This window comes from Electrophorus electricus, chromosome 7, assembly GCF_013358815.1.
Source record: "Electrophorus electricus isolate fEleEle1 chromosome 7, fEleEle1.pri, whole genome shotgun sequence".
Classification (NCBI taxonomy): domain Eukaryota; kingdom Metazoa; phylum Chordata; class Actinopteri; order Gymnotiformes; family Gymnotidae; genus Electrophorus; species Electrophorus electricus.
The window spans coordinates 26,127,265-26,151,386 of NC_049541.1; the positions used below are offsets into that span (position 1 = coordinate 26,127,265).

At 50.2% G+C, this 24,122-nt stretch overlaps 1 protein-coding gene across 2 annotated transcripts in view; it reads right to left on the reverse strand.

Annotated features, from left to right (window-relative positions):
• Nucleotides 1–24,122, reverse strand: part of bbs9 (Bardet-Biedl syndrome 9) — a 90,534-nt gene that overhangs the window by 65,432 nt on the left and 980 nt on the right. Inside the window, exons 2-15 of one of the 2 annotated variants that reach the window (XM_035528759.1) lie at nucleotides 24,000–24,118; nucleotides 23,575–23,725; nucleotides 22,697–22,761; nucleotides 22,061–22,174; nucleotides 20,720–20,894; nucleotides 18,423–18,507; nucleotides 17,515–17,701; nucleotides 16,104–16,233; nucleotides 11,661–11,842; nucleotides 10,479–10,555; nucleotides 10,234–10,287; nucleotides 9,978–10,080; nucleotides 3,074–3,178; nucleotides 839–853 (exon numbers count right to left, since the gene is read on the reverse strand). In XM_035528759.1, the coding sequence (XP_035384652.1) occupies nucleotides 839–853; nucleotides 3,074–3,178; nucleotides 9,978–10,080; nucleotides 10,234–10,287; nucleotides 10,479–10,555; nucleotides 11,661–11,842; nucleotides 16,104–16,233; nucleotides 17,515–17,701; nucleotides 18,423–18,507; nucleotides 20,720–20,894; nucleotides 22,061–22,174; nucleotides 22,697–22,761; nucleotides 23,575–23,725; nucleotides 24,000–24,111 (1,555 nt within the window). In that variant the 5' untranslated portion in view covers nucleotides 24,112–24,118. The remainder of the gene's footprint in view (nucleotides 1–838; nucleotides 854–3,073; nucleotides 3,179–9,977; nucleotides 10,081–10,233; nucleotides 10,288–10,478; nucleotides 10,556–11,660; nucleotides 11,843–16,103; nucleotides 16,234–17,514; nucleotides 17,702–18,422; nucleotides 18,508–20,719; nucleotides 20,895–22,060; nucleotides 22,175–22,696; nucleotides 22,762–23,574; nucleotides 23,726–23,999; nucleotides 24,119–24,122) is intronic. The other variant, XM_035528760.1, reaches the window with a different exon arrangement.

Below are 24,122 nucleotides of genomic sequence, written 5' to 3' on the forward strand. Positions count from 1 at the left end.
CTGAAGTGTTCTTCGCCAGTTAAGCATCTGAGTACTGCTAAAGCAAGCGTGTAAAACGCTTCAAAATTAAAAAGAATTTCTCTCATGTACCTCTAAGGTGGCAGCCCAGACACAACATGAAAGGGAAAACCCCCCATTTTCCCCTCGAAGGGCTTGGAGCAGCCGGACACTGACGTTCCAGGAAGGCAAACGGGCTTGGCTGCTGTATGGAGGACCTGCGCAACACACAGGACCCCTGGGTGGAACACCTGACCTGCCCGCCGCACCCTCTACACCCCAGTCTTGAGATTGCACCTTTCTTCTCTGGAATATGGAGCTGCCGAAAACCTCCGTAACGTGAAAAACAAAGCTCGGTGCAGTGTGTGGGGGATGTTTGTTGGGTTTCCAGTGCATGCGTTGTGTGTTGGGGGGTGTTTCTTATGAGAAATGTCACAAATACCTGCTAGTCACTCCAAAAATAATCACGAGGTTTGGTGTGTAACAGGGCCCACGGTATGTGGAGTGTTTCAGTGGAGGCTTATGACATGCAGGTAATGAAACCCATGCGAAATAATGAAAGCATGAATGTATGTTTATCTCTGCATGGCATGTGTGTATGACGGTGTTGAAGAGTGTGTGCATGCGAATTTCAACATGTGTGTGTATACCCATAGTTTTCTGTATACATGCAGAATCTGTATATGTACAGTGGTGCTGTATATGAAAGACTGAATGAAGCTGCAGATGGATTGCTTGTGTGTGTGTGTGTGTGTGTGTGTGTGTGTGTGTGTGTGTGTGTGTCTGATTGCAGACTAACATAAATGCTGCTCGAGTCTTTCCTGTCAGTGGTGCCACTCACCTACAGGATTCAGTTCTGACCGCACAGGCAGCAGAGGGAGAGAGCAGAGACATCAGATATTTTAGAGTGTGCACACACACACACACACACAAAATCCCAAAACACACACACACACACACACACACACACAAAAACCCAAAACACACACGCGCACACACACACACACAAACCCCCCCCCAAAAACAGAGAAATGCATGAGTACATATGCACACACACACACACACATACATACACATACACATACACACACACCCCACTTTCTTTCCAGCACACAGACACACAAATACATCCCCACGCCATCGTTTGAGTATGTCGGTGTGTGTCAGTCAATCAGCTAAAAACAAGGAGTCTTGTACTTCTAAACTACAGTCATATTACAAGAGTCAGCATGTGCAAGAGAACTCACACACAGAATTATGCCCCTGTTCAGCACCCTATTGTTTTGAGAAGCCCATCCAATTAGTACAGAACACAGTACCGTATAAACCCCTCCAACACAGCACCGTATAAACCCCTCCAACACAGCACCGTATAAACCCCTCCAACACAGCACCGTATAAACCCCTCCAACACAGCACCGTATAAACCCCTCCAACACAGCACCGTAAACTCCCAGAATGAACAGCTGGTCAGACTGGTGATGCTTCTCTTTCAGTGAGTGTTTGTGTTTGTGTTTATACGTGTGTGTATGGATGCGTTTGCTAGCGTATATCTCTGCGGGTTAGGGGCAGAAGGGGGTCTGGGTTTCTTCTGGATGGTTTCCTTCCTCACCCTGATTCAGGAGATCTGCTCTTCCTGTAGAGATCTTTAAGCAAATGTGGAGTTTTATGATCAGCAGGCTTGCTGCCTGCTCCAGGCTGCTCCAATACACTAGTGTCGTTAAGACTCGCACGGCACGGAGGCGCCAAATCTCTCCTCTTATCTTTCTCCAGACCGGACTCACAACCTGCCAACAGAGAGCACTGAGGTAGGCCAATGCCAGGCGTGGCCCAGACTCGAGACATAGCCTAGAGACCAGACACAACCTGTGGGCAGCGGCAGCTCAGTGGTTAAGGTACTTGACTTGTAATCAGAAGATTGCTAGTTCAAGCCCCACTGCTGCCAAGTTTTTTGGATAAAAGCGTCAGCTAAATGCCGTAAATGTAATCTAGAACCAAGATGTAACCTGCAGTGATGTGCGTGGATACTGTTTGTTTAATATGCAGGTAATAACCAGCCAACCAACCTGACACGTACATTTCAGGAGGCCAAGGCCAGAGCCTGTATACCTCCCAGACCCACAGCACTGCTCTGCTGCTGGAGAGACGGCTGTTTGGGTAAATCCCAGCTGAGAGGGGATTTTAAAGTGGACTCACCCCACGGCCCCTTAGTGCCAGTGTGAGACCAACGACCACTGTGTCAAGCTTTAAAGTGTGTGAAACATGGTCAGATCAGTCCCTTTCCTGCACATGACACACTGCACAATCACAGCAGCTCTCTCTGTCTCTCTCTCATACAGGCAAGTGTTGATTTGGGAAAAAGAAACATTTGTGTATGTGTCTTAAGAGAGATAAAGAGCAGAGAGAATATGTGTGTGTGTGTGTGTGTGTATGTGTGTGTATGGAGTATCTACTCTCCCCTTCATGTTCCCCAGGACTGGGGTTTCCCCTCTCTGTAAGAAGTCAGTGCTAAATGGCCCATTGTTTGTGTTGCGTGTGCGTGTGTGTGTGTGTGTGGGGGGGGGGGGGGTGAGTTCTACCTGTGATCTACCATGTGACACTGCGCTGGCCTGTGAGAAGGAGGCGGCCTTTCCACTCACTATTTTTAGCAGAACAATAAAAAAAGACTTCAGGCTCTTTCAGGAAGTCGTGCGCGGGCTGCTGCTTGCCTGTCCCCGTCCAGGGGAAGCAGCCCAGCGAGAACCTTTCCACTGTGCTTCCGCGAACATTTCATAGCAAAATCATCAGAGGGGAAAAAACCCACATGACATTTACAGTGAAATAAAGGGACTTGGTGGGGGTGGGTGGGGATAATGCCTTCCAGATCCACAGCCTGCTCCCTGACGCACCCCTCACAGCCCAGGACTCACAGAACTGGTCTGGGAACAGTTCTGGTCCCTTCACCTGATTCAAATTCTTCCTCATTAGTTAGGTTACACCAAACAAGCCACATCTAAACAGCCTACTGAGACCTGACACAGAGTATTGGAGAGAGCAGTGTGTGTGCGTGAGAGAGTGTGTGAGAGAATGTTCATACCTGTGGGAGAACTGTAGGTCACAGCTATGTGTCCAGTCAGGTCAGCTGGTGTGTAGTGGCCATTGAGAAACACTGAGAACGCCACCGTTAACTGAGACACGCTACCTGTAGACACAAATAAAACAGGAAACACCACACAGGTTAGAGGTACAGGATGAAAGTCAGTGGGTAAGACTGGGCACAAAGGCACAATGGGCATCTGGCACTAGGATAAAAATTCAGGTCTGTCAAGTTATTGTATTTTAGCTGAACTGTGCCTACTATCCAACATAAGTATTGACATAATAATGAAATATTCTCTCAATGCAAAACATGCACAAAGAGGAAAGTCACTGAGCATGAATTGGTCATAAAGGCCCAGGCAAACCAAATTGGTGTCTTATATTTAATTACATTAATCCTGCACTTCTGAGCACCAAATGTACTTACACAGTGTGTCTTACCAACATCATTCCAAAAACAAAGTGTGTCTTACCAACGTCATTCCAAAAACAAAGTGTGTCTTACCAACGTCATTCTGAAAACAAAGTGTGTCTTATGAACATCATTCCAAAAACAAAGTGTGTCTTATGAACATCATTCCAACATCTAACAAATGACCAGTTTCTCTACTCTAAAATGGGTGGTTCCAGTGTTGGGTAATGTTTACATCGTCTTTCCCCAGCGTGGGCTAGAGAGCGAGCAGGGTGCGAGACTGAGAGAAAACCGTGAGACTGAGAGAGCAGGCCGTGAGACAGAGAGCAGATTGTGAGACAGAGAGAGCTGTCAATCAAGCATGATATGGGGAACATGAGGAATAACACAGGACTCTAGAGGCAGTATGGTTGTCAAGTTATGTCTTACCTGAATGTTTAGTAAAAGATGCCAATTTAGTGTCTTATAAATATTTTAGCTCCTGTAGTTGAGAGAAACCGCTGGATTAGTTCTGAGGTATGTGACGTGGCATATTAAATGCTACACTGAAGGCTACCTCAGACAGTGAGATGATAGGATGATCATTCTGGCCCAGCCAACATCCTCTCTGTCTGACTGAACAGGGGAGCAGAGCTGCTGCATTCTTACCCACTTATGTCATGAGCGGCGTAAGAGAGAGGGAGAGAGGGAGAGAGGGAGAGGGAGAGGGAGAGAATTGGAGTGAGTGGGAGAGAGGATAGAGAGCGAGTTTACACGCACACACGCACGGCCAGGGGGTGAGGGCAGAGCCACGCCCATGTGGGCCAGCTCCCGAGTTAACGAGGCGTGTGTTTGGAGTGGGAGTCAGGCCAGCACAGGTGACTGACTTGGAGTTATGTGCCAGGATTCCTGAGCGCTGCAGGGAGATTAAGTGCCCAACCCGTCCACGTGAACGAACCTAATACATTCTTCCACCTCCCACAGCACTCCCTGTCTCCTTCTCTCTCTTCATCACTACTCCACAGGTCACAATCTCATCTCCATCACGCAGCACCATGTTTAATCTACAACAGCCACTTCAGCATTCTGACAGGCACAATCCCTCCCTCCCTCCCTCTCTGTCTGTCTCCCTCTCCCACCCACTCTCACTGCAAGCCCAGACTTTTAACCTCTGTAGTCTGATGCTGTTGTCTAACACGACCCCCCCACCCCCACCCCCTCCATTAGAGACAGCTAAAAAGGAAAGCGTGATGGGGGGGGGGCACTCTCAACCTGCCCTCGGGGGCTTGAGTAAAGCGGAGGGCATCTTGGCTGACCCTGCTTGACCTTCGCTGACCCTGTGGCCCGCCTGAGACTAGCTGCGCGGAGGGCTTGCGGCGGAGTTGATACACACTTCACACGCCACACAAAAGACGCACCCAGGGGAAGCATTCTGCCACGTCAATGCCACTGCTGGGGGGCGGGGTCTGTATCGATGTGCTGCAAGACGTGGCGCGCGCATGTGTGTGTGTGTGGGGGGGGGAGGGGGGTTCGACACCTACCCTGCTGACACGGCGTTTAGGAGGTTTGTGTGCGGTCGTACTCTGGGGTCACGAGCTGACGGGGAAATGGCGACCTATGACCTGCAAGGCAAGTAAAAGCAGTGGCTACAAGACCCCCCCTGCCCCTCCCTGAGCACTTAGGATCAGTTTAGGCTGGGTTCTGTAGTGGGGGGTTTAGGGTCTGTTGCAACACACTGGTAACCTGATGAGTCGGCATTGCCAGTAATTTTACAAGCGATACTTTTCCACAGCAAGGTTTTCATCATGACTGTCTTTCTGTAGTTTTCTTTCTTTGCTGCAACAACTGATGCTCACTGACATAAAGACATTACACAAATTGCAGTAGTCATGACTGCAAGCCATACAACCCACAACCCTCGAACCACGAACAGGCAAACTGAATTACAGTGGCATGACTGAGTACCTCCTTCCATAACTTGTATTACATGGTGCGTCGCACGCAGTTCTGTTGACATTAAAGGGTTTCAACCTGTTTATTTCAACAAGTACATGATTGCTGAAGTTGCTGTTTAGAATAAACACGTATTCACTAGAAACACTAGAAACGTGTCGGTGTACATCGGGGTCATCGGGGGTCAGTTTGGCGATAGACCACTCTCAACCCAGTTGTGCCAACGACGTTACTGCCCTAGCATGCCGCAAAATGTCAACTTTATGATTTCTGTAATATGATATACATACGAGCGTATTGTATTATGACTCGACATACGTTGAAGCAGTTTTTAACTTTTCGAAGACAGATTGAGTGAGTAAAGAAAAAAAAGAGAGCAAGAATAAGACAGAGAGAGAGTGAAGGAGAGAGAGAGAGTGTGAGGGAGGGAGAGAGAGGGAGAAAGGTGGGGGGGAGACAAAGGGGCCAGTGTGTGTGTATCAGAGGGAATCACAGCATCTGTGAGGCACACAGCCTGAAACAACAAAACAGAGTTACGTCCCAGCCCAGCCGCTGGACCTGCCAAACCAGGGAGAGCAGACATGAAGCTCCCACACCAGCCAGCAGGCAGAGTGGTGATGAGCGCGCGCGCGTGCGCGCGCACACACACACACACACACACACACACACACACACACACACACACACACACACACACACACACACACACACACGCACGCACACACGCGCACGCACACACAAACACATACATACACACACACAGACACACACGTGCACGCACGCACACAAGCATGCACACAAGCATGCACACGAGCACGCACACAAGCGCACGCGCACACACACACAAGCACACACATTAGCATATACGCACACAAACACGTGCACACCCACGCGTGCATGGAAGTATACACGTGCACACATGTAAGTGTGCACAGCCAAAAACTGTCCCAATCAAAAGACCTGAGACACAGACAGCAAGAGAGAGACACAGCCTGTCTCTGCCCTCGCCGCTGTTACGAGGGGGAGGATTCTCTGGAGAGCAGCACCGTGTGGCTGGGAGGGCTCAATGCAGCAATACAACTCGCTGGACTAACAAACCAATACTGCACAAAAGCCCAGAAAAGTGGTTCCTAACAACTGAACACAATAGTGAGCACTAATCCAAACCTCAGTGCGTTTGTGGCCTCTGAGAACACATAAGAAGACTTTTAATTACCACTGGAAACAAACAAATTACAAACTTTCAAATCAATAGTATGTATGCAAGTGGGAGAGGAGTTTTTTTTTTTTTAATGAAATCTGATTTTAAAAAATAATGTTGTGTGAGAAATTATTCATATATTTATAAGATCTTCTAACACGGCAGTGATGAAAGTGCATACAGAGGGGCGTAGTGATCACGTCGTGCCTCCTCAACTCGCACGGTACGCACGAGACTCATCTCACGGGATTAGCACCCGTTTCGACCAACTGATCCCAGCTCCCGCACACCCATTGTGAAAGAAGAAATGAGCAGACGCCCGGCTGCTCTCAGGACGGCAGCCAGGTGGAAGCGTTAACCTCCTCAGGAACCGAAACCCGATCGAGTCAGCCCTGGTGCTAGGTGTCACAGCGCAGGACAACAGAAACACTCACCCAACATTCGAGATTAGAATCTGCTTGTCTGGATAATCGCCTGAAGTACTGTGTGTATGTGTGTGCGTGTGTGTGTGAGTGTCTGTGTGTGAGAGAGAGAAAGAGAGAGAGAGAGTGAGAGAGTATGTCTGTGTGTGTTTCAGGAACAGAAGCAGCAGCCAACACATGACAGACATTAGAGGCCTAACTGTGATGCATCTCTCCGCTGTAACACAGCTTCTAGTAAGCAGGTGCGTGCGTACGCATTCTAAATGCCGGCAACCCCCGCCAAATCTCACCGGCTGCTTCGGCCGTGTGGCACTGGACGCGAAACCCAAGATATGGACGCCGGGAGTGAAAGGTCCGTGGGCTAAGAGCCGTCTGCGTTTGGCATCTCTTTGACCTAATAATGCGTTTACTTTGGATCGTGCTTGCTGAAAACCTGGTCCCCTGCCGCAGCAGCGAGCCAGGATTGGGCTGACCCTGGATCAGCTCTGGGGAGGGATGTACAGTGCAGTCTGTAGGTAATTGGACAGTGATATAATTTTGGGAGTTTGGCTACTGCACTCACAGACAGGATTTAATACGAGACTGACTATGTTACTGAAGAATTTAGTTCAAGGGTATATACATCAATATTGGGCAAAGCGTCAGAATTTTCTGTTTACACAATCCACTGTTTCAGGAGACCACACTCAACTGGATAAATAAACATAACCTTTAACAAGACTGTAATATTTATCCTTTGGTTTTAACTACCAAATTTATATAGAGTTTGCAGCATGCGCAACCTGGCCTTCCAGTTTTGGGAGGTTTAGCAGTGATCTGGAGCTGTAAACACAGCGTAGGGTGTGCATTCTCTTCACGTCTCTGACCCGCCTGGACCTGGGAGAGGACATCGCATCCCGAAGAACACGCTCGAGCTGTTCACCAGCTTTACTTAAGTTTTACTGAAAGGATTCTTGGGGCGTCCAGTTCTGTGGTCTTCTCAGTTGTCCCGGTTGCCCTGTCTGGCTTCCTCCGGGGCAACTGTGGAGCGTTCCCCTCGGCTAATGCCGGAACTCTGGCACTCGCGCACTCCTCTGCTCCGCACGTGGAAAACCAGCAGAATATTCCAGATGTAAACGCCACGTTCGAAGTCTATCCTAGGCTTTTATTCAGCTGCATGTGCAAGAATTCCAAGGCGCAATAACACAGCCACACACTGCGGATTAACTGTCTAATTACTCATTGTATCACCAAACAGGGGATGTATGGATATATAATAATAATAATAATAATAATAATAATAATAATAATAATAATAATACTACATTAGTCAAATTAAACCTGATATTCTGCCCTTTGCCCCGACAGTCACTGTTTCATTTCAAATCCTACGGGCTGGTGTTCGGAGCCAAAACAGAAACTCTGTCAATAAGCAATTTTGGGGCACGCTGGAGTTTAATTTAGTGGCAAGTTCATCACAGTAAACACAAGTTCTGAAAGCAACCTGTGGCTGACCTGAGACCAGTTCTGCAATGCAGGCTCCCCCAGCCTCTTTTTTGATGACTGGCTGTTTTTGAGTCATCTGCCCTGAGGCCACGTTGCTTTTGGCTCTCCATGGTGAAAACTGAACGATGAACACGCCGGCTTTGATTCCGCTTTCCGCTGCTGGAAGTGAAATGCGAGGCTCGTCCATTAGCGGGAGATCAGTCATGTTGACCGTGAGGGCGTGCCCTGCCTGAGCTGTTCCCCTGTGAGGGAAGGCCCGCGCGACGTTTTGTCTTTCCCCTGTCAAGTGCAAGTGGTCCCTCCCCCCCCGGCCACAAAAATAAACCCCAACCCCCGCTCCCCATGGCTCAGGAGGGGAGCAGCCTCGCTAGTAGCCTTGCCGGTGGCTAACGGCTCCGGAGCGCTCGTCCCCCTTGACCTGGGTGGCAATTACCCTGATGGAGAGGAAGAATTTGTTTCTCTGAGGAACTTAAAAGGAATACCTCAAGGGAAAAATGCTAACATGGCTAATGCTGAATGAAAGTTAGCAGGGACTGGTGGGAGTGACCTTGTTTGGACAATGTAATGCAAGTTTTTACTTACTTTTAGCAGTTTTAGCATTTTGGGGGTATACTTGTGCCCTTGGCGTAAAGGAGGAATGTGTGTGGTAGGCCCCCAAGGACTAAAGCTACTGATTGAGAGGAGAGGCCCACGGGGCTTGTATGCCTGTCAGGAGAACAGCACTGGGGCTCACCATGCTGAGGAAGGCTTGGTGAATCTTTGATCATTTGATGAATCATCTGATGAATCATTTGATGCATCTTCATCTTTCAATGTCAGTAGCTCTGACATCATCCCACTGAGTGATAATGGTGAAGGAACAGCCTTAACCTTTCATCATGGGAGCCAGGAAGACGGTGTGTGTGTGTGTGGCCAGTTTAGATGCTTGGTCCTGGTTAAACTCCTCACTCACACACACAGACACACACACACAGACACACACACACAGACACACACACACAGCATGTAACCTGTTAATCTGTCTCCCAGCAGCTAGCCTTTGATGTGTCAGATCTATTACAGTGCTGATATAAGCACTGGTGAGCCTCCTTTTCTGGCCCCTCTTGGAAAACAAATGGAGGCAGATGATGATGATGAAGAGTAGAGGGCAGGCTCGAGCACATTAGCCCCGCTCTCCATCTCTGTCTGCCTCTGTCGGCGTGCCAGTGAGTGACACAACGCAGGGGAGCCACCTGCTCAACCAGACGGCCCCGTGGCCCCTCCTACCCTCGAATCTAGAGCACACCACAAATGTGCTGAGAGGGGAATGAGGAGAGGAGAGGAGAGGAGAGGAGAGCAGAGTGGATAAAAAAAGAGAGAGCTGGAGTGGGAGAGAGAGAGAGAGAGAGAGAGAGAGAGAGAGAGAGAGAGAGAGAGAGAGAGAGAGAGAGAGAGAGAGCGGGGTACATACCCAGAGACTCCAACACAAACTGGTCCTGGGTGGCCATCAGAGGGGGCTGCACACACACACTCATCTTGGGGCTCTGAACAGCCGAGCGACTGCTCACTCTGATCTGACCCACACACACACACAGCAATTTTACTATGAGGGGATTACATACAAGACATCACCTAAACATCACATTAAACATGGGGTGTGTGTGTTTGTGTGTGTATGTGTGTTTTTGTGTGTGTGTGTGTGTGTGTGTGTGTGTGTGTGTGTGTACCTTGACTGTAACGGAAGGGACAGCTATGCCGTTCATTTCTGGGATAAGCGCTTGCTGTGGGGAAAATGATTGGCATGAAGACATCTATTATTACACAAGCTGTGTGTGAGTGTGTGGCTGTGTTTTGCTAATCATAATGAAAGTTCATGTTGGTTTGTACTGCTGGGCATTCAAAATGATAATAATCAATAACTTATAATCTTTCATTGTTTGTTATATCACTCGTGTGCATGTGTGCTGGATACCGAGACATCATCCAAGGTCGGGGAGACCGTTGCTATCACAGTCAGATCAGCCTCTGTTTCAGGTCTAGGGATGATGTCTGAGATAGAAGGGAAAAGTAAAGAGGTAGAGAGAGAGAGAGGGATTCAGAGAGATACTACACCCTTGAACTTAACTTTCTTCATTTTCAGGTCTGTGATTAACAGCCCCCCCCCCCCCCCCCCCCCCCACACACACACACACAAAGCGGCTGGGCTGAAGGCTGAAACCCTTTCAATCACCAATCCAGGTCTACGCTGACGAAGATCTCCCTGGGGTCCCAACCACACTGAGTGACGGCCGTCTGACTGGGTGCCCTTGTAAAACAGAGTGACCCTTTCACCTCCTCCTCCTCGTCCCTGGGACACAAAGGCCCTGTTCTGTCTGACAAACGTGCCCAGTCTCCAGGGGTTAAGGGGTTAAGTCAGGTGAGGGCCAAGCCCTGAACCTGCCATCAGAGCCGGATTTGTTATTACACAAACCAGCAGTGTTCCCGGTGGGGGCTGGTGGGCGTTAGGGGTGGGCTACATGGCGATATGTATCGGTACTTTGATAACTTATGTCACTGCACGACTTGTTTTTTACCATATTATGCATGTTACCAATACAATAAACAAATGCACGTTTCACTTAAAACTTATAGATAGACTTCTAACCAACAAACAATGTTGCCAAATTAATCTCAATGGTGCCTGATCTCAAATAGCTGACTGGATTGTTAGCCCATTAATGCTGGATTTTATTTTGTCTTTTTATTACTTTTATTGCATTATAGCCTCAATATAGAGACACAACAGCACTACTGTCCCGCTGGTGAATTCTGTCCAATTTATTAAGAAACCTCAAGGAATCCAGATGCCATGATGCACCTTCTCACACCATTGCTGTGATGTATTGAAGTATCGAGATATGATTTTTGGTTAATAAGACTCTTATTAATAAGACTCTCATTAAGACCAAAACGCGATGACTATGCCATTATGCTGATAGGAGGCTAAGGAACACCCACAAACCCAGACGTTAAGCTGGTATCTAGAAGGTTCTCCCTCACTCACGCTAGACAACTGGGCCTGTACTTCAAAACAGCGTCCTAAATCCCAAACCCCAGTAGCAGAACATCAGTGTCTGGAGTGTTAGTTCTGCACGGTCCATCGCTGGTGCCCTACCCTGGTTCTTGGTGGCCCTGCGGATGACCTTCTGCAGGGCCTTCATCTCCGCATCCACTTCCTCGTAGTTGACCTCTCGGGCGTCCACCTTGGGCGCGGTGAAGAAGGAGGGGTCCGTGCCCATGTAGGAGCACAGCAGGTGACCCTTGGCGCTCAGGGTCACCACCAAACCCTTTAGCTCCCTAAGAACAAACAGAGGAGAGACCCAAGAACGTCATGCCCAATGCACAGACTTGCAAACTTTTGTCATGAAATATCTTGAATCCGGAGCCAACTTTGCTGACAGCCTTTTTTTTTTTTTTTCAAATGTTGGTGTCTGTTTCTCATTCCCGTGAGAAGCGGTGAGAACGCCACACCTGATACATCAGGGCACAGGACGGAGGGTCTGTGCCGTTAATTCTCTGAGAAAGGGGCGTGAGGGGAGGGAGGGGATTTAAGGACAACTCTTTGTGCATGTGTCAGCACGGTGCATGGTGACAGGTCCGCGGGGCGTGGTGACTATTTCAGGGCGGCTGATCTCAGAGCTGCGTGGGTTAGGCGCGAGGCACACCGCAGCCTGGCTCTCTGCAGGCCCTGGGTCAGGGGAGGAGCTAAACGAAAGCAGATGTGTGGTGTTTCCAGGCCAGCGGGGCCTGAGGTCTCCCAGCGGCTGCACCTGCACATGGCGTGGGTGGAGTGAAATTCAGCTTTGCGTGCCGTTAGAACCCCACAGCCCGTAACAGAGGGCCAGGTTCCTCCACCTCCCCCCCCTCCCGCTGACACAGCCTGTTTGAGTGCTGAACACGCTACCTCTTGCCAACATTAGCGTCTCCTGTTCTCGTCTTGACCTCTCAGGGCCACGGGGGACCCAACGCCAGGCCCCGGTAGAGGCCACCATCGCGCTCCCTCCACCCCCGCGCCCCCGTACCTCCTCACTCGTGCACCCTCTCATGACGACCCTCTCCACCCCTCTACCGCGACTTCAGCCACAGCTGCTCCCGCCGTGCGGCAGCCGTTCTCACTGCGTTCCAAGACGGGCCGTTTCGGAGCCACGCCTTGGACTGGACCGCGGCACAGATCCGATCCGACGAGCCAGCTGCGGAAAGCGCTGCGTGACGGGCCTGCACTGGAAGTCGAGCCAAATCCGTCTCACACACACACACACGGCGATGTCGGCTCTGGCTCAGCCCTGACACCATCTCTGCTCCACCAGGGGTTTATTTAAAGCAGGCTCATTTGAAGGGAATGGGAGAATAAGTAGGGATACGCGAGTACGTGTGTGTGTGTGTGTGTGTGTGTAGGGGCTTACAAAGAAATTCAGCTCCTACCTGTGATAGCTAAGAATTTTCTTTCTTTTTTTTTTTTTAACTTAAAATGTCAAAAACTGCTTCTGAAATTGAAGATTTCAAATGAGGAGCTTTTTCTAACCACTGCATCACAAGCGTTTTTGGGGGTAAACTCTGGCCTGGCAAAACTCACAGTCCTTCCTCTCCAAACTTTAGATGCGAATTCAATCCCATGACCACCAGCTCCACACGGCGGTTCCTTACAGCCTGGAGTAGCTTAACGTGGCATCCCTTAGACACCGCAGTCTGGATGTCAGCGTTAAACCCATCCGAGTGCTTCACGGGCAGGGTCCGAACCCATCTGCCAGCCCATGCCGATGGGCTCTGGTTCTGAACTGTAGACCCTGGCACTCTGGGAAGTGCTTAGCAGGTACAAGGGCACGAAAGGAGACGCTTCCCAATCCCCAGGGAAGTATCTGCCGCATGCCCTCCATCCATGTCCGAGGCACGTATGTACGTGCGTGCGCGTTCTTACAGTTGGCTGTTGCCACCGAGTGTCGGATGTGTGTTTTTGCTTCGTTGTGCAGTAGGGTTGTGGTGGGCGGATGAGTGTGTGTGTGTGTGTGTGTGTGTGTAAGGGACTCTTCCACCTGGGTGGTAAGACACGGCAGCTGTATAAGTACGCACTCCGGCCACTGTGGGAGCCCCTCCACGCCTAACCTCACACACTGCACTGAAACAAACGTGACCTCATATGACCAGATAGACAGATTGAGGCAGTAATATTCCAGGGTGATTCACTCCTCACACCTGCTCTATCTAAAACTCCGGCTCCATCTAAAACTTTCCACCGTCACCGTTACGAATGACATCATTCCACGTTTTTCCATATGGCATGGATTTGATAAAGGAGAGGCCCACCATCATTCCTAGCCAAAAGGCCTGGCACAGTCTTCACCACACTGGAACACCACCATACTTCACCACACTGGAACATCATTACTATACTTCATGACACTAGGACATCATACTACACTAGAACTGTACTGTATACTATAGTGAAGTATGATGATGTTCTAGTGTACTGCTATACTTCACTACTCTAGAACATCACTATACTTCACAATGTTTCCCTATAACATCACTATACTTCACTACTCTAGATCATACATCACTACACTAGAACATCACTATACTTCACACTGTTTCCCTAACATCACTATACTATCATCACTATACTTCACCACACACCTCTATAACATCATACTTCTCTATAATGTCCCTATAATTCAGAATATTTCCCTATAACATCACTATACTTCACATTACTTCTCTACATCACTATACTTCTCTATAGCTGCTTGACTTTGCTACACGTTTGTATACATCTCTTTATTTCTTTAGAGGGGGTCCCAGCCCAGACTACCATGTCTTTACTGATATGTGAGTAAAATGTACCGTACTACAGACCTGATCTAAAGCCAGCACAATCAATTCCCCAACAGGATTAGAATTAGGACTTTGATATGTGTGTGTGTGTGTGTGTGTGTGTGTGTGTGTGTGTGTGTGTGTGTGTGTGAGCTATGCTGCAACAGCGCGTGAACGTGTGCTCAACTAAAGCCTGCAAACACACAACCCAAAGCCCCATTAGTCACCACTGTTTGGATTACAACTGTTAGAAATTACAGTGCGATTATGGCCATTTCAGACGTGATATTTCGAGTCAGAGCCACTGCTTATCTGTTTTGATTGGCCAGCCGACGTGGAACCTGGGACATCTTGTAGCAATTTCACCATGTGGCTTCAGCTATGGGCCTGCATATGGGAACCATAATAACTAGTGTTCATTAATAACTAACTTGTAGCTAAGCCCAGTACAAGTGCATGAGGACTCAGACTCAAAATAACAGTGCCACTTAATAAAGAGCGTGTTGGTGTGCAGATGGGGGGTGAGGGGGTGTAATGTGTGTGTGTATGTGTGTGCACTACTGAATAAAATAACAGTGCCACTTAATAAAGAGTGTGTGTTGGTGTGCGGAGGGGGGGGGGGGTGTAGTGTGTGTTTGTGTGTGTGTGCTACTTAATAAAATAGTCAAAGAAAACATTCTGACCCAACCACCATCACAAACTGTGGAGTAAAGACCACAGTGGACAGTAAAGTTTGAATCACTTAAAAACTGGTAATGCTCAGTCACAAGAAGACACTTGGGCCAGTTTTATACAAAGAGGATGTGCTTTGATGGTCCTGGTATTCATTTTAAAACTATAACGTGTGTGTGTGTGTGTGTGTGTGTGTGTGTGTGTGTGTGTGTGTGTGTGTGTGTGTGTGTGTAGAAGACTTGGGGTCCTGGTGGGTTAGAGATATGAGCTCAGGCCAAGCACAAAAACCTCATTTAGACAGTGCTGACAGATGCACAGGCTCTTATAATGCAAGAGGAAAGACAGAGGAAGAAAAAGAGTACTGGACAAAGAGAGAGAGAGAGAGAGAGAGAGAGAGAGAGAGAGAGAGAGAGAGGGGGAGAAGAGAGCCTTCAGTCAACCCTGCCTACAGGAGTATCTGTTACCTTATCAGATGAGAACGAATCTGAGCAAACAGACGCACAACACACACAGCTCATCTCATACCTGAGAGACGAGCACTTCCCATTACACACACACACACACACACACACACACACACACACACACACATACACACAACCAGCTAAAAAGGCCCTGAATTAAACCAACACGGTTCAGACAACCATAAGAAAAGCACAGTGTCGTACACGCAGAGCGGGGTTCTATCTGTTATATCGGCCTGGTGATGTAGGGTTGATGGTATGCTGGGTTGGTAAGTTGCTATCTTCCAGCTAGGCTGGGGGTAGGCGGCAGTGTGTGTGTGTGTGTGTGTGTGTGTGTGTGTGTGTGTGTGTGTGTGTGTGTGTGTGTGAGACTGAGCGGAACCTGGTAGTCCATTTGGGACTCCAGGCCGGGACCACGGCCCGACCTGGACCTCCCAGGAAAAGCCCGACCTCAAAAGACATAATAATGTCAGGCTTCTCTCTTCTGCGTTCCTTTTTTGAGCCTGGATGGAATGGGCCGACAGGTTATTAGACACTGCACCGTGACCTCGGCGCTGGACCGGAGACCGCTGGAGCTTGATGGAGGGGCCGGGGCAGAGCACGGCAGTACTTACGGGAAGTTGGCGACGCGAACAGCCACGGGCGTGCTGTTGAGCTGAGCCGCCCACTTCAGGGTTGTGTCTTGGTAAACCAGTAGCATGTTGTTATGGTTACCCAGCAGGAGGTTGGTCACACCCTCGGCAACTGTGGGAAAGAGGGAGAGAGTGAACTCCATGGACCAGCAGGCGGGGGGGGGGGGGGGTGCTGTCTGCCCGCTAACGGCCTAGAGACATTCTTTCTCTTTTAACTTACTAGCTGTTTGAAGATAGGATGAAGGCCAGTGTTGTGGTGTTATGTTGTGTTGTGTTGTGTGTGTGTGTGTGTGTGTGGGACCTCACGCAGAGCGGAGTGTCAGGGAGGTCAGGTTAATGACAGGCTCCGGCCTTTGCCCGAGTCCCACTTCAAAACGGCCAGGGCTTTTCCAGTTTCACACTTCCAAAAAAGGAATTATGGAATTACGGAAGACGCCTATGCCAGCTCTACTTCTATATCTGCCATGTCCTACACAAACAGAAGCGCGCACGCGCGCACACACACACACACAGGCTACATTGATTTTACCCAGTGTGTCTGTGACCCCTACTGCTTTATCAAACACACATGACCTCACATGACCCCACCTTGCGGCTGTCTCTGTCTCTCCCTTTGCTCATCTGTCTTTCTCTGGTAGTCTCTTCATCTGTCTGTCTTTCTCTGTGCGTTTGTCTGTCTCCATCTAAAGAAATCTAAGCATGTCTTGCGTGTGTGTTTTTGTGTGTGAATTCAAATAGTTGTCTAGCCACAAGAGCCACTCTACAGAAAAGCAGTAGCCATTAAAAAACACCAAGATGTCTTTCACGTCTCTCTTCCTCGGACAGGATTAGAAACGTCTCACCAGACCTAGAGAACAGAGCCCTGGTGCAAACTGACAGGGTTTTTTTGTGTGTGTCTGTGTGTGTGTGTGTGTGTGTGTGTGCGTGCGTGCGCAGACTGGTGTCTTTGGCCCACTGAGTTACAATCAGCCATGCTATACCAGACGCTACCCATTCACCCCCCCCCCCCCCCCCCCCACACACACACACACACACACACACGATGCTCACTGCACCACCCTGAGCATGCGGAGGTGGCTGACACCCGAGTGCCTGCCCTGCGTCCCCCCCTCCATGTCCCCAGAGGGAGAGACACAGAGGGCCTGTGTTGCATGCCCATCTGGGTCCCCCAACGCAACACCGGCAGGAATCAGCGTGTCTTATCAGATGAACGGACGGTGGGTAAACAGACGCGTCCTGGAGGACCCCGGGGGCCATGGACGGCGTCGGCCACCCCGTCATAAGCAACTGACCAGCGGAGGATGGCCGACCGAGCGAGCGGTAACGACAAGGCTTCAAACATCCAGACCCTTCAAAAATATTCTGTCTTGACACTGCTGGGCCATACCATTACCTGAGGCATAGGGGAGGAAGCAGCTGGGGCTGTACTCCAGCTTCTTCATGAAGCGGATCTGGCCGTTGTCCAGGAGACAGAACAGGTTGCGCTCTCCCAGGACAAAGATGGAGGAGGTGGCAGAAGGGGAGGTGGAGGGGACACAGATGTCCAGTGCCTGTTCACCCAGGACCAGCGTCCAGTCGGCCTGCCTCCGGGACAAAGACAGCTACAGGTTCAAATATGCCACGAACCGTATGGCATTACGGAATGACCGCAAAACGCACAAACGCACGCCCGCACTGCTGAATGCCCCTGGTTGGGGGCAAAATCGACAGGGCTGTAACAGTCCTAAGAGGAGTGTGTGTACGCGCGTGTGTTGTGTGTGTAAAATAGCCAAGGATGAGCAACACCAGTAGCCTCTGCATTTATCAATTTACTTGTACCAATAAAATCAATGGCGAGAGCACATAGTTCAAAGCATAAGAATAATTCTAGTGAGTGACCATAAAGTACGCGTGGACGTTGCGGACGGTGCCAAAGAAACGAAAATAATAAACCAGCTTCCCTGCCTACCGCATACCTTTCCTGATCAACACTGCAACGACGTGGCACCCGCCCCTAATCTACCAGCTACACACTGAAATCACCTGTAACCGTGCTACCGGACCACACAGACAGATAGGGGAAACAAAACAGCAATCTCTTAAGTAAACTAAACAGTATCGTTCATACACGGTCACAAGATGCCTTAAGTAATAACTCTCAAGCATGAGAGTTTTTAAAGCAGTAGTCCCGCCTCCATCTCAGCCCACAAGGCTTCTTACTGGTTTACCTGCAACGGGGAAAGGCAACCAATACAATACACAAATGTGCACACCTGGCACGTCACACACACACACACACACACACACACACACACTCCTGACCGTGAGTCTCTTCCCAGAGCTCTTGCCCCGCTGCTCCAAATCCTGACGGGTGTCCGCATCCATGGCAACCGCCAGTGTCTCATATCTGCAGATGGAGGAGGAAAGGGATGTCAGGCTGGTATCGCCATGACAACCAAACGACAGACGCTTCCTTCTGCCTGCATACACTCTGAGCAGGCCAAACCTGACAGCTCTAACGGCATGGTGCCCTTTAAAAAGTTCACAAAGGAACCTGACACACGCTCCCTAACCCACAGAAAGAGGAAACATTTTCTCCATTAGTGATACCAGCTGAAAATCTAAACATCACTAATACAAACGTAACATATACAATAACATTGAGTATATATATGAACAATTTGGGCCAAGGCACAGAGGACGAGATGGAGGAAGGTCGTAGCTGTTTGGGAGGGAGAGGTCTGCTTCCTGCTCATTAGTCCAGCACACACACGTGGTTCACCCAAGGAGACACACAAACGTGTCTGGGGGTGCGCATGTCTGGGGGTGCACGGAAGCAGACATGGAAAGGCAGCTGAGAGGTGGCCAAAGACATCACAAGGTGAGCGTGAGAAATGTCAGACAAACCCAGCGGAGGATGAATAACGGGCACGTACACTCCCCCTCACCTCCTCCCCACCTTCGCGCCCACACTCCCCCTCACCCTGCGCTCACACTCCCCCTCACCTCCTCCCCACCTTCGCGCCCACACTCCCCCTCACCCTGCGCTCACACTCCCCCTCACCTCCTCCCCACCTTCGCGCCCACACTCCCCCTCACCTCCGGCCGGCAGCCACCTTGTTAGTTTAGTTAATTTTCTGCGGAGCTGCACTACAATAACATGACATTAACAGTTTTAGACAGAAGGAACAAAGACTGAGTTCAGTCAGAGCTGATGGGCAGTTCTGTTACCTGGACACCAGCCAGTCCAGAGCAGAATTTAGCACCAAAACCCACAACGTTCAGTCTGTAGGTGTTGAACCAAAACATTACGTATCATTCTACACAAAGACAGCAGGGGAGATCCATTAATGCCCTCACAGATCTCATATGGCCCTGCACACACACACACACACACACACTCAGACATACACACACACACACACACATTCCATCTAAGCATGTACCTTCAAAGCAGTGGTACTATTCAGGTCTCAGTGAGTGCTGACTGAGAGGTGGCGAGTGTGTATAGTTTTCAAATCATCAGCCAGCACGGGAGAAACCCCACCAGAGGAAACAGCAGAAGTCATTTACATGAAAGAGGATCCCTCTCTGACCCGACACGTAAAGGCACCCGCTCCAGAACTACCTTCTTCCGGACCCTTCCGCCTCGCCAGCTAGCTGGCACCTGCAGCACCACCCTAAACCCGCCGGGCTCACGGGCATGCTCGCACCAATCACAGACACCCCGGGTTCAATTAGCCGGCCCCTCCCACTTTCCCCATTATCCAATTAGCATCCCAGGAGTCAGCACTGATCAGACCCCTGGCTTTCATGTCGTTACTTCCATTAGCTGTCGATGCGTGCAGCCGGATCAGACGCAGGGTGACATCACTTTTTCCACTAGCGCTTCCACTGTTGTCCCGTATGCAGGACCTGCCCGATAACAGTCCTGCGCGAGAGCCAGGGGAGGGGTTTGGGTCAAACCGCCAGCGGCTGCCCGAGTGGAAATTTTGTCAGGAGACGGAAAACGTCCACTTGGCGCGGTAGTGGCGCGCAGGCCCTGGTTGGGCAAACAGCTGTGACATCCGACAGCCTATTTTTACCCAAAGTTCCCACCGCCGGCCTCTCCTCCTCCGACACGCTGCTATTTAAAACATGCCGGAGATGGCGGATGTGGTCAGTGGTCTGAAAAGCAGAGGGAATGAGACACAGCATCCTCTGTCTGTCTGTCTGTCTCTCTCTCTGTCCCTCTGCGTCCCTCTGCTTATTCACAGCTCACATGTAGAAGGTTTGGTCCACGTGCATATCCAATCCTTCCTTCTCGCCAACATACCGAAACAGCCTCTAGACAGAAGACACTTCCCCTCCCCCCCAAGACAGCTTTAGGTTAGGTGCCTTACTGAAGCACATAACGACAGGGCCAACAGTGGAACCTGAACCTCTGACCTCATTAGCCACGCCCAAGTTCACCACAATATCCCCACCCACTTTTTTAAAAAAGCTTTTCCCGAAGAAAAATAAATAAATGGGCGTGGCCAGGAAATTATGTTACATGCCTACAGGGCCTAGGCAGTGGTAGTATGTAGATTTCAGCAGGTTCCTGGCCATATGATGTACGGTTGAGGGGGGAGCCTCACCTGTAGCATTCCACCTGGCGGGTGGAAGAGACGGTGATGAAGGCATCAGTGCGGGCGCAGTAGCACAGCGGTCCCGGCAGCAGGAAGGCGGGCAGGAAGCGTCCGAAGGCGTAGCTGTCCTGCTCGAAGAACGTCAGCACGCCATCCATGGACTGGACGCAGATGAAGTGGTGACCTGGGTACAGATGACGGAACTCCGTGAGAAACGCGCAGCACCACGGGACACAGAGAGACGCGCGAGGTGTGCGTGTAGCCTGCATCGCTCCACGCTCGTGGCGTACAGCGCATGGCAGCAGCACTCCCTCAGTTGGGGATGTTGGCGCCGGTACGCCGATCACAGAGTACCACACAAATCACCACTAATTAGGCCCCTCCGCGTTGGTAAAAGTCACACTCACCAGAGAGGGGTCAGCGAGAACTACCAGTAGACACACACACACACACACACACACACACCTAATGAGAATGGGGATATGTGTGTGTGTGTGTGTGTGTGTGTGTGTGTGCGAGAGAGAGAGAGAGAGAGAGAGAGAGAGAGAGAGAGCGAGCGTTAATGATTTTTGGCACCGAATAATGACTTTTAATGTAGTCTAAGTAGTATAATAGTGGGGCTGGGGCCACAGTTTGGGTCAGTACCGGGCCACCCGGCAGGCTGAGTGGCCGAGTACAGTGCAACTCTTTCAGAACCACCCTCTCTCTCGGAGCTGCTGGATGGTCCTCAGCTCAGGGGACCCCATTAATATTGCCATGGACATGATTAATTAGGCCGTTTATGAAGATTGCTTCCCAAATGTTTCCGTGCTCTGAAACGAGGGCTTTGGAGAGTGAAACAGCAGTGTATGCGCAGTAATATTCCTCTTCCCTATCTCTCCCTCACGCTCACACACACACACACACACACACACACACACACACACACACACACACACACACACAAAACCTTATACCCACTTACTGTTCATTTTTCCAAAGGTGACACAAAATAGTACCACCTGAAGCGCATGAATTTCACTTGCGCATGACTGCTCTTTGGACAGAGACGTTGACTTTCCTAAAAGGGCATGCTCTGCTGACACCTTGTGGTCAACAATGGTATTGCCTGCAGAAATACACCGGAGACCTACATCCTCGTAAGCACTAGGACAGTCCTCCCTACAGGCTCAAGGGCGTTATTTTAATCCACTCTTCTCATCCTGTCAACCTGTGATTAAAGAGCTATGCAGGGTCAGCAGGCAGAGCCTTCCTTTTGTGTTTCTAACCACAGCAGAGAAACCTGTTTGCAAAGATCAGGCGCTGCACTGAAACGTGATGGGGAGGGGTCGCTCGGGGCAACAGGCTCACCCGTGACCCCTCCGAAAGGGCCGAAGGTCATGTTGCAGGCTGTCCTCTGCAGGTTGTGCTCGTAGACCAGACGCAGCTGGTACTGGTCACCGTGCTCCACGTTTCCGGCAACGCCTGACGACCCCGGACAGAGAGAGAGAGAGAGAGAGAGAGAGAGAGAGAGAGAGAGAGAGAGAGAGAGAGAGAGAGAGAGAGAGAGAGACAGAGAGACAGACACAGGGTCACTGCCATGAGGAGAGGGCCGTGCACTGCTGGCACACTCCTGCAGCTCACATGGCAGAGCAGTGTGTTGGCGACACCAACATCATGCTTTGATTTCCAGAGAGCACACACAGTGTCATACTGAAAAATATATAAATACAAATATATATGCAAATTGCTCTGGATAAGAGTGTCTTTCAAAAGCTGAAAACATAAGTCTGTATTTATGTACGTGTTTTAAAAGGCCGTTTGTGTCCTCGTTTTAGTTCATCGAGAAGCTAAGACTGCATGGAAAGCAAGAGACCGCAAAATGGCAGCAGAACGAGCTCAGTGCAAAACACACCGCAAAACAAATTGCAGTAGGCTGGCTAGAAAAGAAAAGGGGGGGGGGGCTGTGGGCGTGGTGGGCAGGGCAGTGGGCGTGGTGACACTGACCTGACATGGCGTAGACGGAGAGCTTCCTGGGGTGCAGCACGGCCAGGTGGAGCAGCTCCGAGCACCTGGAGGAACCCGAACAACACTTAGAGAAATCGAACTAGACCAGGAGCATTAAAGTTCTTAGAGAGCCTCTTCCGTGCACAGGATCTGAGCAGGGCATTCCAAGAGGCCAGCTGCGAGTGATCAGGGAATTAGGGGGTACCCTGACCGGGAAATGACCGGGTACACACGGCATGCCCTGGGTCTGAAGGGGTGGGGGGGGGGTTCCCCCATCCAATCCCAACAAAGCTCTGTGACTGGGTCCCATTTGTGGTTTCCACCAATAACCCATCGCTCAGCACCCCGAGACACTGTTTTGGTGAGTGGAAAACATAACAAGCGATTTAGAAATGTGGCCCCTAACCACGGTATGTATCGCTACTCCCAAATACCCCGCGCCACCTCCTGCTGGTTGGCACAAAGCTCACAGACAATATTATCACAGCAGGCTTCAGTAGAGCGTGCTCACGTTTCTGGAGCTGCGGTAGGGGCAACACTTAAGCAAAAACAGACACTTCACTATCTGGAGTGTGTGTGTGTATACTTGTGAGAAGACTGAAAGAGCAGGGAACCCTAGGCTTGCGTGGAAGCGGTAACGAGCTCATGCCGTCGCCAGAACTCGTACCCACGGCTGGCAAAACGCAGCGTTTTAATCAGCGGCCACATCTCCCGGTTAAACTTTGACACTTGATCAAAAGTAAAACTCAAACTGCTCCTTTTTGCTGTTTTTGCTGCTTTTGCTGTGTTTTAACCCCCCCCACCCGAGTGGCTGCTGCACGTTTTCTGGGTTCAAAATGGGATCCCGAAGCCCGGAATCTCGAGCTCCGCCCACTTACGAGACAAACTTGCCCACTTCCACCTGGATGATGGGGTCCTGCATCTGTACCTCCAGCAGCTGTGCGCCCGCCGCGGGGCCCTCGCCCGGGTGGCTGGCATGGGGGGCAAAGACACGGAGCATGCCCATGTAGCTGCCCACCACCACCTTATCTGGAGCGGGAGAGAGACCAGCCAGCAGCTTTATGGACTAACGTCTAATTATCAAATGTAAAGGATTTGCCACTGGTAAGTGCAAAATTTGAACTTTACAATCAGATTTTCACTGTGATAACTTTGTTTTTGTTTTTTTTTTGGTCTTGTGACACGGGTGAACTCGGTGGAATAGTACAATAGGGGCTTACCAACCTTCCACTCAGTTCAAATCCTACTGCTTAGAACACACAGCACCTGCACAACCCAAACCTGTAGCCAGCGCGGCGCGTACCGTAGCCACTGCCAGTGTTGTCGACGTCACCGACGCACAAGCAGCCCTGGTCAAACTCCTCTCCCTCGGCCAGCACCGCCGACCACCAGTCACGAGCCTTGAACAAGGACATCTCACTGCTGT